This window comes from Phyllostomus hastatus, unplaced genomic scaffold, assembly GCF_019186645.2.
Source record: "Phyllostomus hastatus isolate PE091 unplaced genomic scaffold, TTU_PhHast_1.1 phas_scaffold_129, whole genome shotgun sequence".
Classification (NCBI taxonomy): domain Eukaryota; kingdom Metazoa; phylum Chordata; class Mammalia; order Chiroptera; family Phyllostomidae; genus Phyllostomus; species Phyllostomus hastatus.
This window is the reverse complement of record NW_025334009.1, coordinates 3,776,293-3,788,746: the sequence shown is the minus strand read 5'-3', so window position 1 is coordinate 3,788,746 and position 12,454 is coordinate 3,776,293. Positions and strand designations below refer to the sequence as shown.

The window sequence follows — 12,454 nt, the reverse complement described above, 5'->3', positions numbered from 1 at the left end:
TTTGTGCATGTGGATGTGGATGTGGGAAGGGGATCAGGGAGGCACGCAAGAGGAGGCCATAGCTGGAGGGTGAGAACGGGACCCCGGAGTTGTTCTTTGGGGTTGGGATGGGGGCTCTGCCATGATAGCTATTGACCTCAGGGTTCCTTTGTTTTGTGTGTCTGTCGTGTAGGCTGGACGGCATGGGTACAGCCCTCGCTTCCTCCAATCCAGTGAAGTCACTGGGTGCCTCCCATCGAAGGTCTGAGCTGAAAGCAGTGTTCAGTAGGTCAGTTGAAGCTATCATCATGGCCTCCTGTTTCACGGAACCCCGCTGGTTTGAAGGTCCCATTAAGGAGGCAGGGAAGAACCGCCCCACCCATCCAACTCAATGCCTGCACACAGTGGGCACTCGCTCTCCAGGGGCTGCTGCTTTGAAGAGCCAGGACCTGCCGCCCAGGCGTCCACGTGCACCTGTGTGCTGGGGCATCAGAGATACCTGTGGGTGAGACCGAAGCGCCGGAGCCTGCAGTCCTGGAGGTGGCCTGTAGATGGCAGCAGAGGCACGTGCAGGGATCCCGTACCGAGTCGCACCTCCAGTCTCAGGTAAGCCAGCTACCTGGTCCCGGTCCCTCAGCCTCTGGGCTGGGGGTCCGGGTGAGGGGAGGGATGTGCAGGAATAGTGCAGATTCGTCCAAGGGGTCAGCAACACCCCCTGTGGCTCTAGACAAGTTGTTTCTTCTCAGGGGGCCTCCACTTCCTTCGTCTGTGAAATGAGTTGTTTAAGTGCGTGTAATGGGAAAAGGGCTCAAAATAAGTAAGGAAGTCTAAGATGAACTCTCAGAATAAACCTAAATGGGAAGGGAAAACCACAAAGCTAATAGAGAATATCTGCCTTTGAGGTGGGAGGAGGAGGCGTTTTAACCTCCAAAAGCCCAAACTAGAAAGGGAAGAGTTGATGGCTCTGGCCCAATGGGAATTTAGAATTTCTGGTCCAAGGATGTTGCATCCCAAGGGAAATAAATAAGCCAAGGGTATGAACAGGAGGTGCACAAAGGGGACAGACGCCAGTGCCCGAGAGACGCCCAGAGCCACCAGGAACTAGAGAGACGCCTTCTCACTCAGCATCTAAGTCCGCCGGCGGTAGGACCCCACGAAGGAGGTCGCAAGCCTGACAAGCCCTATTGGAGGCCCGCCTGGCAACCTGCAGAGAAAACACCCGACTCAAGCGGCGAAACAAGACTTCCTGCGCTGTCATGTCATAGGTCGCTTGTAAAATCCTGGGTTTGCACAGACCCCGCAGAACCCCGCGGCTTTCCCGCGGGGGCGGGGCGGGTATCCGAGCTCCGACTCTGGAGCCTAGCAGGTTGCCGCCCACTCGGGAAGCCACACCCCCTGTTACGTCGCGCTTTGGGAGGGGGCCGGCCTAGGGCTCCCGCCCCGCCCCGCCCCGCCCCGTCCAGTCTCCGAGCGCCTGGCCCTTTAAGGCTGACAGAGTTGGGCTACCAGTCTGGACGCGCGGGGGAGGGGGTGCAGTCACGTGGGTCGCGGGCGGCTCGACTTGCGGCTCTCGGTGCTGTTGGCCGCCGGCTCCCGACCCCGCCGCCCCTGCCCTTCGCCCGCGCCGCCTCCAGGTGCACTACTGTCAGGTACGCCCTCGCCAGGTACGCCCTCACTGGGCCCCCCCAGCCTCCCGGTCCCGGGATCCCTAGGCCACTCCGGTACCTTCCCCTCCTGATAGGTGCCCGGGCCGGATTCGCTGGTGCCCGGCGGCGTGACCACCGCCCCCTGCCGCGCGTCCTTACTCTCGGACAGTTCTTCCCGGGTGCCCAGCGCTGTCCCCAGCGCTCAGCCCCGTCTACCTCCGGGGCTCCAAGGCTGGGGTGTGTTGGAGGAGTCTGGGCGGAACTTACTCTTCCCGTCTTTTCTAGGTGGCCCTGCACGCGCCAGGCTGGGGCCGCCTCTGAGCGCCCCGGGGGGGCCATGGATGGTGAGACGGGAGAGGAACAGGAGGGCCCGTTGCCGCGGGCAGGTGCACCTTCCGGACCCGGCCCAGCTGGCTCTCCGGCCCTCGCGGGGCGGCGGGAACCCAAGAAGTACGCAGTGACCGACGACTACCAGTTGTCCAAGAAGGTGCTGGGCCTGGGTGTGAACGGCAAGGTGCTGGAGTGCTTTCACAGGCTAACGGGGCAGAAGTGTGCCCTTAAGGTCAGTGACCCCCTCCCTGCAGCCTGGGCAACCTGCAGGGTCCAACAGCATTGGCCTGTGGGCGCACAGTATGCCCAGGGCCCCTGCTGCTGTGCTTCGTTCATATGTTCTGCATCACGTTTCCTCCTCACCGTCCCCTGTAGGCAGGCTCCTCGCCCTGGGTGCTCCTCAGGTGGGAAACTGAGACTTAGCTAAGCTCCTGATATATCCCAGGGAGCAGTGGGTGGAGTCTGTTCGGCTAGAGCCTGCTGTACCAGGAAGCAGGGAAGGAGTGGTTCCTGGCTCTGGGGTTCTGGCTGCGCCAGTGTGTTCCCGCCCAAAGGGAACCCTCTTTCCATGAGAAACTCTTCTGATTGGAATGGGTCGGACTTTCCCTCTGTCTGAGGCCCAGTCACCGCCAAAGCCTGGGGTGGGGCTACTTTCTCCCGTGGCCTCTGCATGCCTGGGCTGGAGTGGCGGGAGCCTTCCAGAACTGGCTGGTGGGCAGGAGGCTGCAGATGGGCTCCAGCTGAGTCACGGCCGGGCTGATAGGGGCAAGCCCTGCTCCGGCCTGAGGGCAGGCCACCGAGGCGCACCAAAGGCTCCCAGAGGCCGGGCTAGGACCTCAATGACACAGGTGGAATCTGGGGAGTCCTGAGGGTGACTGATCTAGCCACCTAGTTCTGGCTTCAGTCACTCAGTTCTGGGCCCAGGGCCCTTCCCCATACCCAGAATCCCTTGAACCTGGGAAATTCAGTCAATTACAGTTTGTGCCGGTGGCCACCTGGATGGGCAGAGCATGTCAAGAAGAGCACATCATCTTCCCACTTTACAGGTGTTATCGTTATGAGCCTGAGCTCAGGGTCCTGCTCTAATGTCTGGCCTGCATTTGCCAGCTCTGTGGCCTTGGACTGGATTCTGGAATCTGGAAACCAGGTCTCTGCCTCCGTTCAGGGGAAGGCCAGGGCTCGGCGTGAGCCCTGAATGAGAGGATGTGCGCAGAGTAACTGGTGTGGAGCCCGACGCTGGCCTGGAGAGGCTGCAGGACTTATTTAGGGCTCAGTGTCTGCAGGTGTGTGAGCGGGAACCTGGGCTCAGCCCCCTGTGTCTTTCCCAGGGGCACGAGGGCTGACGGAGCGGGTTGCGCCCTACGGTGGTCTCGGAAGGGATCAGGAGGCTGGGTCCGGAGGAGGCTCAGGGCTGGGCTGCTGAGGCTGGGACTCAGACACAGCTTGTCTGCCTACTAAGCCAGCAGTAGAGTGGGGTTGGGGCCGTTCTGGGGTTTGGGAACCACTCAGGCAAGTGGTTCTTGGAGTCCTTTAGGGAAACGATGGCTCTTCTGAGGGGGGACGGGCCTCAGGCTTGGGAAGGGAGCATTTGCACCCTCTCCCTCGCAAGGTCTGTGTCCTTTCACCCGTGCTGGTGACAGGGTGTGGTCTGGGTGGGGAGGGGCTGTCCGAGGCCAGAGAACCTCCTTAACACCAAGGCTTCGGCCACCTGGGCTCCGGGTTGCTCCCGAGCCACTTCAGGTGCTGTGAGCGAGGCAGGCTGGGAGGGGGAGGCTACAGTTTGAAGGCCCAGGCAGCACCTCGGCCCTTCCCCATGGATGCTGTGTCTGACACGTGACCCGGGGACTGCTGACTACAGCAGCTTCCCAAGCATCTCCCCTTGGAGGTAGGGCCTCCATGCTTCTCTGTTCTGCACTGGGCGCTGGGGCTGGCCTAGACAGAGTCCCTTGCTGGATCCCTTTAGGCTTTACGGGTGAGCACGGCCAGGGCTCTACTGACTTGGGACCTTCAGGTTGTGGCCCTAAGTTGGCACTCACGTGGGACAGGGATTAGAGTTGGCCCCCACATTCTGTTCTTGGCCCCTCCCACCCCTGTTCCAGCGACCAAGCCCGGAACTCCTTACCCAGCTAGGCAGGCACCTATCACAGCTTCCCAGATGGGACGAGCGCAGCTGCCGGCGTGTCGCACCTGTACTGTGAGTGGTGACTTGAGCCTTGAGAAAGGAGGTGGCATTTTTCTTCTTACCTTTTCTCTCTGTCCCCTGCCCAGGAGGGCCCAAGCCTGGGGGCCTCAGTACAAGGGCAGGCTTGGGCCCGGGGAGCTCAGCCAGTCCATGAACGGGCGGGTGTCAGCCCTCTCTCTGCCTCTGCCTAGCCCTCCACGCAGCTGCCCAGTCAGCCTAGGTGGGGCCCCTGGGCTCCGTGTGTCCCCAGACCTGCGTCCCAGTCTCTCAGGCTGGCTGTCTTCGTCTTCTGGCCATCTCTGCCCTCCTTGGCAGTCCAGGCCCGGTGCCCCAGCCTCTCTCCTTGCCCACCTTGCTGCCCTAGAGGGCAGATAGTGCATAGCCTGGAGCCCAGCAGGCACCCGCGAAACAGGAAGAGCTGTGGTCACCGTCCCTGCGGCTTTGCTCTTCTTCGAGGGCCCTACAGGAGCAGGCTCCTCCTTCCCAGAAGCCGGGCCTCTTCCCCTTTCCCTCAGCCCCTGAGGCTGACGTGGCCCTCTTGGCCTTGCACTCACTCAGGCCCCCTCCTGGGGACAGCTTCCGCAGCTCGTGCGGTCCTGCGGCTCCCCAGGCCCCGGGCCGGAGCTGGAGGACGGCCTGCTGCTGGCTTCTTGCCTGTGCTCCCTTCCAGGCCTAACTGGTTCATTGGTGCCCCCCCAGCTTCGCTCTGCACTGGGCACTGCCCAGAAGGCCTGCCTGCCATCAGTCACCCCACCACGTTCAAGACCCAGCCCCTCCATCCTAATCACATCCATGAAAGCTGGGGCCTGGTGTTACTAGTCAGGAGTCATGTGACCTGACAGAGGTGGGACTGCAGCAGAGGCCAGGATCCCCTCCCCTCCTGACTTCCGCCCAGTGCACCTGTGGTCCTCGGCCTCCCCCAGGCAGAAGTAACCATGGCACTTAGGTGAATAAAAGCAATAAAGGGCCTTGCAGAGACCCAGGGGCTAATCACGGGGGAGGAGAGGTGGAGTCTTCTTTTCCGCTGTCTGCTCTCTGGGACTGGCAGCGGGGCCCTCTCCTCTGACCGCTGGAGCGTGTGGGAGGCCCGCAGGGTTCCCTGGGCGCTCCTCTGCTGGTCTTCCTCAAGGCATGGCGTGCTGGGGTGCTGGGGTCCGCGTGCTCAGGGGATCCCTGCATTGCCTCATGGGCGGGGCTGGCCTGCCGGAGCTGGTGTTGCCGAGCTGGATTTGGGGCTGGGTGGGGCTGCCAGGTAGGCCAGGTACTTTCTCATTCGGCCGCTGCCACCCCCTCACCTACCTCTCCAGACCGGTCAGATCAGCCTCCGCAGGGTCACTTGCTTCTGAGTCAACGTATCAGGAAGCTTGCAGAGGGGCTGCTGGCCGCCCCGTACACGAGTCCCTGTAGTGTTTTCACTGCTCCGAGCCCCTCCCCAGGGGGCCCCCTCCTGGAAGGGACGTGTCTGAGGCGCTCATGGAGCCTGCGGAGCTGCCGGGGCTGGCACTTGGCTTTTTCAGTGAGGATCCCAGGGAGGGCATCAAGCCCTAAGACATGCGAACAGTGGCATTTTCAGCAGCTGCGGATTGTTTGGGATGCTTCACACCCTGTCCAGCTGGCCTCGCTCACGGTTTCGGTTTCGGAGCTGCTCGCCCCGCCCACCTGCCTCCTGGCAGGATCCCCTCCGCTGGGACTTCCCTCCGGGGGCTGACACCAGCCCTCCAGGCCTTAGGCCTCGATGGTGTGGGTTCCAGAGTTCTCACAAACAGCCAACAGTTTTCCAGAGCGTTCTGTCTGCCAGGCCCTGCCCCCCACGCACAACACACGTGTTACCCCAACTCCCGTCGTTCATCCCCATTTTCTGGAGGGAGGCGCTGAAGTTCAGAGAGGTGAGCGACTTGCCCAAGGTGCATGGCTGGTGAGTGGCGGGGCTGGGATTTGAACCGAGGCAGTTTGACGCCAGAGCCTTAGCCTTGAAGTCACCGCATCGTGCCTCAGGCCAGGCCATGGGGCTGTGGGAGGGCCCCTGAGACTTGGCCCCTGGAAGGAGGCTGGCCTCGTCCCGCACAGCTGCCTGGCGGCCTGGGCTGCGCCCCCAGTGCCGCTCCGGTGTCCGCGTCCCTCTCCTGCCCACCCAGTGTCGTATGCCCGTGAGTGGACAGGCAGGGACCCCACAAGGCCAGTGCGCAAGGACCATGGTGGCCTCGGGGGCCACCTCAGAAAGATCGTGTGGTTCATCCTCAGCCTGTGAGCCCAGAGTGCCACAGGAAGGAAGCCAGGTCAACGAGTGGGTGTCAGGGCTGGGCCACCCGGGGCGGGGGGGGGGGCTCGGGAGGAGATCTCCTGCTCGCATCTAGGCCTTGGCCTGGGCAGGGTGCGGATGAAGGCACAGGGTGTGTGTGACAGCCTGCCTGGTGCGGACGGCTCAGTGCCTGCTGGGGAGGCCCACTTCCCCCACGCCCTGCAGTCCTCTGTCCGGGCAGGATGTGGCCGCTGTCAGCAGGGCTGGGGTCTAGGCCCCGACAGATCCTGGGGAGCCATGGAGGACAGAGGGCTCTGTGGGCGGGAAGAGAAGTATTTGTGCAGGGCCTTGAAGGAGGAGGACGAAAGGTCGGCTGGACACTCCTTCTCCTTTGCCCACACCTAAGGCCGCTGGTTGTGGTCCCCTCCCTCCGGCCCGCAGAGCTGGCTCCCAGCATCACCAGGACCTCGGTGGAGCACTGTTGCTGGGGTGCCCGGGGGCTTCCGGCGGTCTGGGCTGTCCTGCAGTCTGGGCTGTGCGCGGTCGGCCGGGCCTCCGTGACAGCGGAGGTCGGCACTGTCTGCTGAGGTCTGCACTTGGGGAAACTGTTTTCCTGCCTGGATCCCTCATCTTCCTCTCCCAGGGCCCCCTTTGGATTCTCCTGGGAGACCCCTGCAAGGGGCAGCAGGTGGAGCTTCTCAGTCTGCGGCCCCCTGGCTTCCTTGGGTAGCAGCCTGGCAACTGGCCGCTACGTATCCAAAGCTGTGGGCCACCAGGCAGGACCCCTAGGGGAGGGGTGTTCCCGCACCCCTGTGCCCTGAGTGCGCACCGGTCCTTCCTGGTTGCCTGGGTCTGCTGGTCTCAGTGCGGTGCTGCCCCGGCCCCGTGCGTTCCCAGGACGGCTTTGGTTCCCCTGCCCCCCTCCCGTCTGAGATCTCGTGTGACCCCACGTGAGGGGCTTCCCGGGGTTGAGAGAGGAGCAGGGCTCTGGGCTTGAAATCCTTCCTTTCCCCCTGAGTGACCTTGGATAAGGACAGTTTCGGATCTTCTGCAAACCCATCGTCTTGGTGGTGCGTTGGGCCCTGGGTTTGAGTGCGGGGTGGAAAGCAGGATGCAGTCATGGTGGCCGTAACTGTCCCTGAGTCCCTGCCATGTGACAGCACAGGCCAGCAGACGCTCTCAGAGGGCAGAGCTCCCATGTGGAACAGCCTGGGTGGATTTGGTGGCACGTGATTGGCCTTTACAAGGACTCACTTGCGTTCAGCCGGGCATCTGGGGAAGCCAGCCCTGGTGGGGTGGGAAAGAGCTCCTCCCCGCCCCGCCCTTTTGGAACTGGGTGGATCAGGGCCTGTGTCACTGCTGTGTGGGAACCACGGGAGCGGAGCTTAGCGCAGGGGTGTGGAGCGGCTGTCAGGGGGGACCAGGAGCCTCAACAGGCCTTTCTGGTGCTGGGCAGGCCCGAGACACTGGGACTACTGACGTGGGTTTCTTGCCGGTCTGGGGTGAAGGTTCCCTTTGTCTTTAGACAGGGCTTCGTCCTCGCTGCTTTCTCTTTGTGGCGCTGTCTTCTCTGCCTCCTTGTCCCTCTCCTTTCTTCTTCCTCAGCTCCGTTCCTCCTGCCGCCGCTCAGTCCCTCCCCTCCCAGGCCTCATCCCTCTGTCTGTCTCACGGGTTCAGGCTTGGCCAGCCCTTTCCTTGCAGCCCACAGGCCGAGGGCAGGCAGAGGGCAGGTGGGGGCTGGTCAGGTCCTGGGGATGCACCCTAATCACCAGTTGCGGGGGGCGGGGTAGGCAGGACAGGAAGGAGGAGCCCCTGGCCACTCAACAGTGCCCCCTCCTGCTGCTGGCCTTGACCAGGTGCTGGTGGCCTTGGCAGCTGGAGCAGCAGAGTCAGGAGCGTTTGGGCCAAGACTGTAACCCGAGGCACCCCCCATGGAGTGTGGGGCGTCAGCTGCAGCCCCAGCAGCTCCGCTGTGGGTCTCTCTTACGGCTCAGCCAGACTCTGGCGTGGGGCCTGAACGAGGCCCCGAGGCCCCGGAGCCGGCAGAGGAACCTGTGGAGGGTCCGGGAGGGCTTGAGAGGCGAAGTCCCACCTGCCTCCCCCTTGGAGGGCACGGCTGCGTGCGTGCTGCCCCCGCACTCCCTGGCAGGGGCACCCCAGCTCCAGCCTGCAGCCTGCACCTGACCCCTCACCTCAGTGACGCTCAGAGGCTATTTTTAGAGGCGTGAAGGTCCAGGGCCCTTCCTACCAGCGCAGCTTGCAGGAGGGACTCACAGCTCATTCTGTAGGTGTCGCCCCAGCACAAACAACTCCTCTCTCAGGAGGTGGCAGAGGCGCCGGTGTGGCCGTGCGTGTTTTCCGGCAGGCAGTGGCACGTGGCCGGGGGACTGGGGACAAGAGCACTCATTTCTCCCCGGAGTTCTCCCCACAGGCTACACACAGGCGTGGCAGAACCTAAGAACGGGGTGTTGTCACCCCTGTGCCACGGGGGCAGAGACTGAGGTTCCAAGAGGCAAAGTAGCTCGCTCAGGGTGTCACACGGCAGGGACACTCCCTGGCTGGACTGGAATCCCAGCCTGTCTGGCAGCCAGGTCGTGGCCCTCAGCCAGCCCTCCCCGTGCGCTGGGCCCCACTGGGGCTCAGGAGCGGGGCCTCTCCCACGCCACGGTCTGACCACCTATCTATCTGTAAGATGCGAGGGCTCTGCTGGACCGGGCCCCCTTTGTCGGGCAGTGCCAGGAAGCAGGCCGGCGCCGTGCCCCCACCCCCGTCTCCTGTTCTGGGTGCTCTCCTAAGTGGGTGGGCAGCATGGAGGCCGCCCCAGGGGGCCTCCCCTGAGCCGGCCAGCAGATGAGGCCCCCAGGGGAGCAGTCAGCCATGGCGACAGCACCGGTAGGGCTGGTGCTCTGCAAGGGACGGGAGCTCTGGGGTTAGGGCTCGGGTTGAAGACCCCCAGAGTCCTCTGGACCCCATGGCCCAGTTGAATCCCGAGTCAGGCTGAGCCCGCGCCAGGGTGCGTCTCTGCCCTGGGAAGGCTTGGCAGAGCGGGGTGATGGCTGCAGCCCGTTCCCATGGCAGGCGTGTCCCTCGGTGCTGCGAGGCCACCACCCTGGTCTCCTGGAGGGCAGGGCCTTCTCCCTGCCCTGCTTCCCGTTCCTCGCGTCTGGGGTTCCATGGTGGGACCAGAGAGGTGAGGCAAGATTCGTAGGAGCGGGCTGCGTGTTGGAGCCTGGGAGCCCTTTGGCTGAACGGGAGGAGGAGGAGAGAGAGAGGGGCCAGGGGGCCAAGGGAGGTTGGAAGCCGTGGTCTTGCCTCCCTGGGAGGAGCCGGAGTGGGGCCAGGGCTGCCTGTGCTCAGCCAGGCCTGTGGGGGGCGCTGCAGGGACAGGGATGAGGCCGAGGGAGTGGGAGGGGGGCGGGCCAGCAGGTCTGATGTGGGCTCCAGGCAGAGCAGGCCTGGGAAGTGGGGTCAGAAGAAGGCTCCCTGGGGTCACTGCAGCACGCCTCCGGGGCTCGTCCAGGCCCTCCCCTGCAGGCCCCACTTCTTGTGCCTGTGTCACCTTTGTGACATCTCCTGCAGATGAAAGAGACCGGCTGTCATTCTTCCAAGAGCTAGAGGGTGCTGGGTGTCCTCCCTCCAGAGCAGGGCAGAGGCATGGACCTCGGGGGGTGCCAGCAGGGGTCCCCTAGGCACGGCCTCACTTGCCCTGGCCATCCCCTGCTCGGGGAAGGTGGCCGCTGCCCCCCCGCGGCCCTGTGCCGGCCCTGCACCGGCCCTGCGGGCAGCGCTGCGGCACAGCCGGCCAGTGGAAGCACAGAGTCTGTGGCCAAGGTGGTGCCTCCTCGCGAGGCGGGACCCTGGAAGGGAAGTGATTTCTGAGAGCAGAACGGAACACTTGTGCTTGCTCACGCTCCCCCGTCTGACGACGAGAAGAAGGCCCTGTTTTCCTGCTGTCGGAGAAGAAACGGCCACAGTGACGCTTCACCGATTGTGAGGCTGATTTTGACAGAAAAGTCCTTTCTTCTTCCAAGAAGTTAAAGGAGGGTAACAACTCTGGACCCTCTGAGTACGCACGCAGGGGCCTCAAGGCACTGGTGCGGCCCCTCCTGGGCCCCCTCCAGGAGGGCTGTGGGCGGGAGGCGGGAATCTGGCACCCGGCATGGCAGAGGGAGTTCGGATCCCGCTGCTTGCTCGGTGGGTGGGTGACCTCTGGGAGAGGGGCCTCTTTCTCCTCCCGGAGGGCAGATGCCAACAGCCCCAGGGCTGCCAGTGTGAGGAGAGCGCACGCCCGTCTCACAGGTGGGGGCCGGGCCTCAGGGAGGCTCATTGCGCACTCTGCACAGGGGGACCTTGCTCAGAAGGACGCACGGAGGAGCCGAGGGCTGTCAAGGTGATGCCGCCTGGGAGAGTGGGGATGTGCCCCTCCTCCGGTCTGCCCAAGTGGACAGCCTGGGGAGTTCCCTGGCTTGGGTACCCTGCTCCCAGTCTCGCTGGCCCCCCCACCAGGGTCCCTCCCTGAGATCAGCCCACCATCCTCTCCTCACCCTGGGGCTCCGCCCCTCCTCACCGAGCCTTTCACTGCAAAACAGGATCAGTAGACTCTTGGTTCTTTTTTTAATGATATTTTATAGATTATGCTGTTACAGTTGTCCTGATTTATCCTCCTTTGCCCCCCTCCACCCAGCATCCCCCACTCCCTCAGGCAATCCCCCCACCCTCATTCATGTCCACGGGTCATGCGTGTAAGTTCTTTGGCTACTCCATTTCCTATACTGTACTTGACATCCCCGTGGCTACCCTGTAACTACGTATTTGTATTTCTTAATCCCCTAACCTCTCACCCATTCTCTCCCTCCTCCTTCCCATCTCTTTATCTTTAACCTTTGGCATTTTCATTATGATGTGTCTTGGAGTGGGCCTCTTTGTGACTCTCTGAACTTCCTGGAATTGTGTGTCTATTTTCTTCACCAAATTAGGGAAGTTTTCTTTCATTATGTTTTCAAATAGATTTCCAACTTCTTGCTCTTTCTCTTCTCTCTCTGGCACCCCTATGATGCAAATGTTGGAATGCATAAGGTGGTCCCACAGGCTGCTTACACTATCCTCATTTCTTTGGATTCTTTTTTCTTCTTGTTCTGACTGGGTGGTTTTTGCTTCCTTGTGTTCCAAATCATTGATCTGATTCTCAGCTTCATCCACTCTACTGTTGTTTCCCTGTAATTGTTCTTATTTCAGTTAGTGTATCCTTCATTTCTGACTGGATCTCTGTTATGCTGCTGAGGTCCTCGCCAAGTTCCTTAAGCATCCTTATAACCAGTGATTTGAGTTCTGCATCAGATAGATTGTTTATCTCCACTTCATTTAGTTCTTTTTCTGGAGATTTAATCTGTTCTTTCATTTGGGCCATGTTTCTTTGTCTCCTCACTTTGGCAGCCTCCCTGGGTTTGTTTCTATGTATTAGGTAGAGCTGCTTTGACTCTGTCTTGGTCGTGTGGCCTAATGTAGTAGGTGTCCTGTGGGGTCCAGTGGCACAGCCTCCCCTAGCACCCAAGCTGGGTATTTGAGATGAGCCCCTCATGTGGTTGGACACCCTCTTCTTGTAGTTGAGCCTTGGTTGCTGTTGGCAGATCAATGGGAGGGACTGACCCAGGCCAGTCAGCTGCAAGGACTGGCTGTGACCACTGACCATCAACCTCTTCCTTCTGCGGAGGAGCAGCTGTGCAGGCGCAGGGTGGTGGTGCCCCAGCGTGGTCTGTAGCTGTCCACTGCGTGCCTCAGAGGTTGAGTGGCCCTAGGGTTTCCCAGGTGGTGCAGGCCAAGGTCAGCGCCCACCCATCTCTGGCCCTGGGCCACCCTGCCTGAGTTATGAAGCAATCTGAGATGGCTGCTGCGTGTGCTGGGCGGGGAGATTTCTAGGCAAAACCAAGCTGTGACTCTAGGCCACTAGTCCGGGCCTGGGGCTCCCTGAAGCCAGCTGCTGCTTGTTGGAGAGGGTTTACACAGTCGTGAAGCCTGACCCGAGACCAGCCATTCACGTGGAAAAGCAGCCGGGGTGGGACCGTACGTTGGGTGGGGCAG

The 12,454-nt window shown here is 62.0% G+C and overlaps 1 protein-coding gene and 1 long non-coding RNA gene across 3 annotated transcripts in view; one reads left to right on the top strand and one right to left on the bottom strand.

The window, feature by feature from the left end:
- On the bottom strand, nucleotides 1-1,893 carry LOC123830828. Its single transcript, XR_006787816.1, has 3 exons — nucleotides 1,705-1,893; nucleotides 479-745; nucleotides 1-248 (listed from the first exon to the last, which is right to left on the bottom strand). It is a non-coding gene; the product is annotated as an uncharacterized LOC123830828 (long non-coding RNA).
- Nucleotides 1,474-12,454, top strand: part of MAPKAPK3 (MAPK activated protein kinase 3) — a 28,643-nt gene continuing 17,662 nt past the window's right edge. The window contains exons 1-2 of one of the 2 annotated variants that reach the window (XM_045857438.1): nucleotides 1,474-1,628; nucleotides 1,911-2,187. In XM_045857438.1, the coding sequence (XP_045713394.1) occupies nucleotides 1,963-2,187 (225 nt within the window). In that variant the 5' untranslated portion in view covers nucleotides 1,474-1,628; nucleotides 1,911-1,962. Of the gene's footprint in view, nucleotides 1,644-1,910; nucleotides 2,188-12,454 lie in introns of both variants that reach the window. The other variant, XM_045857439.1, reaches the window with a different exon arrangement.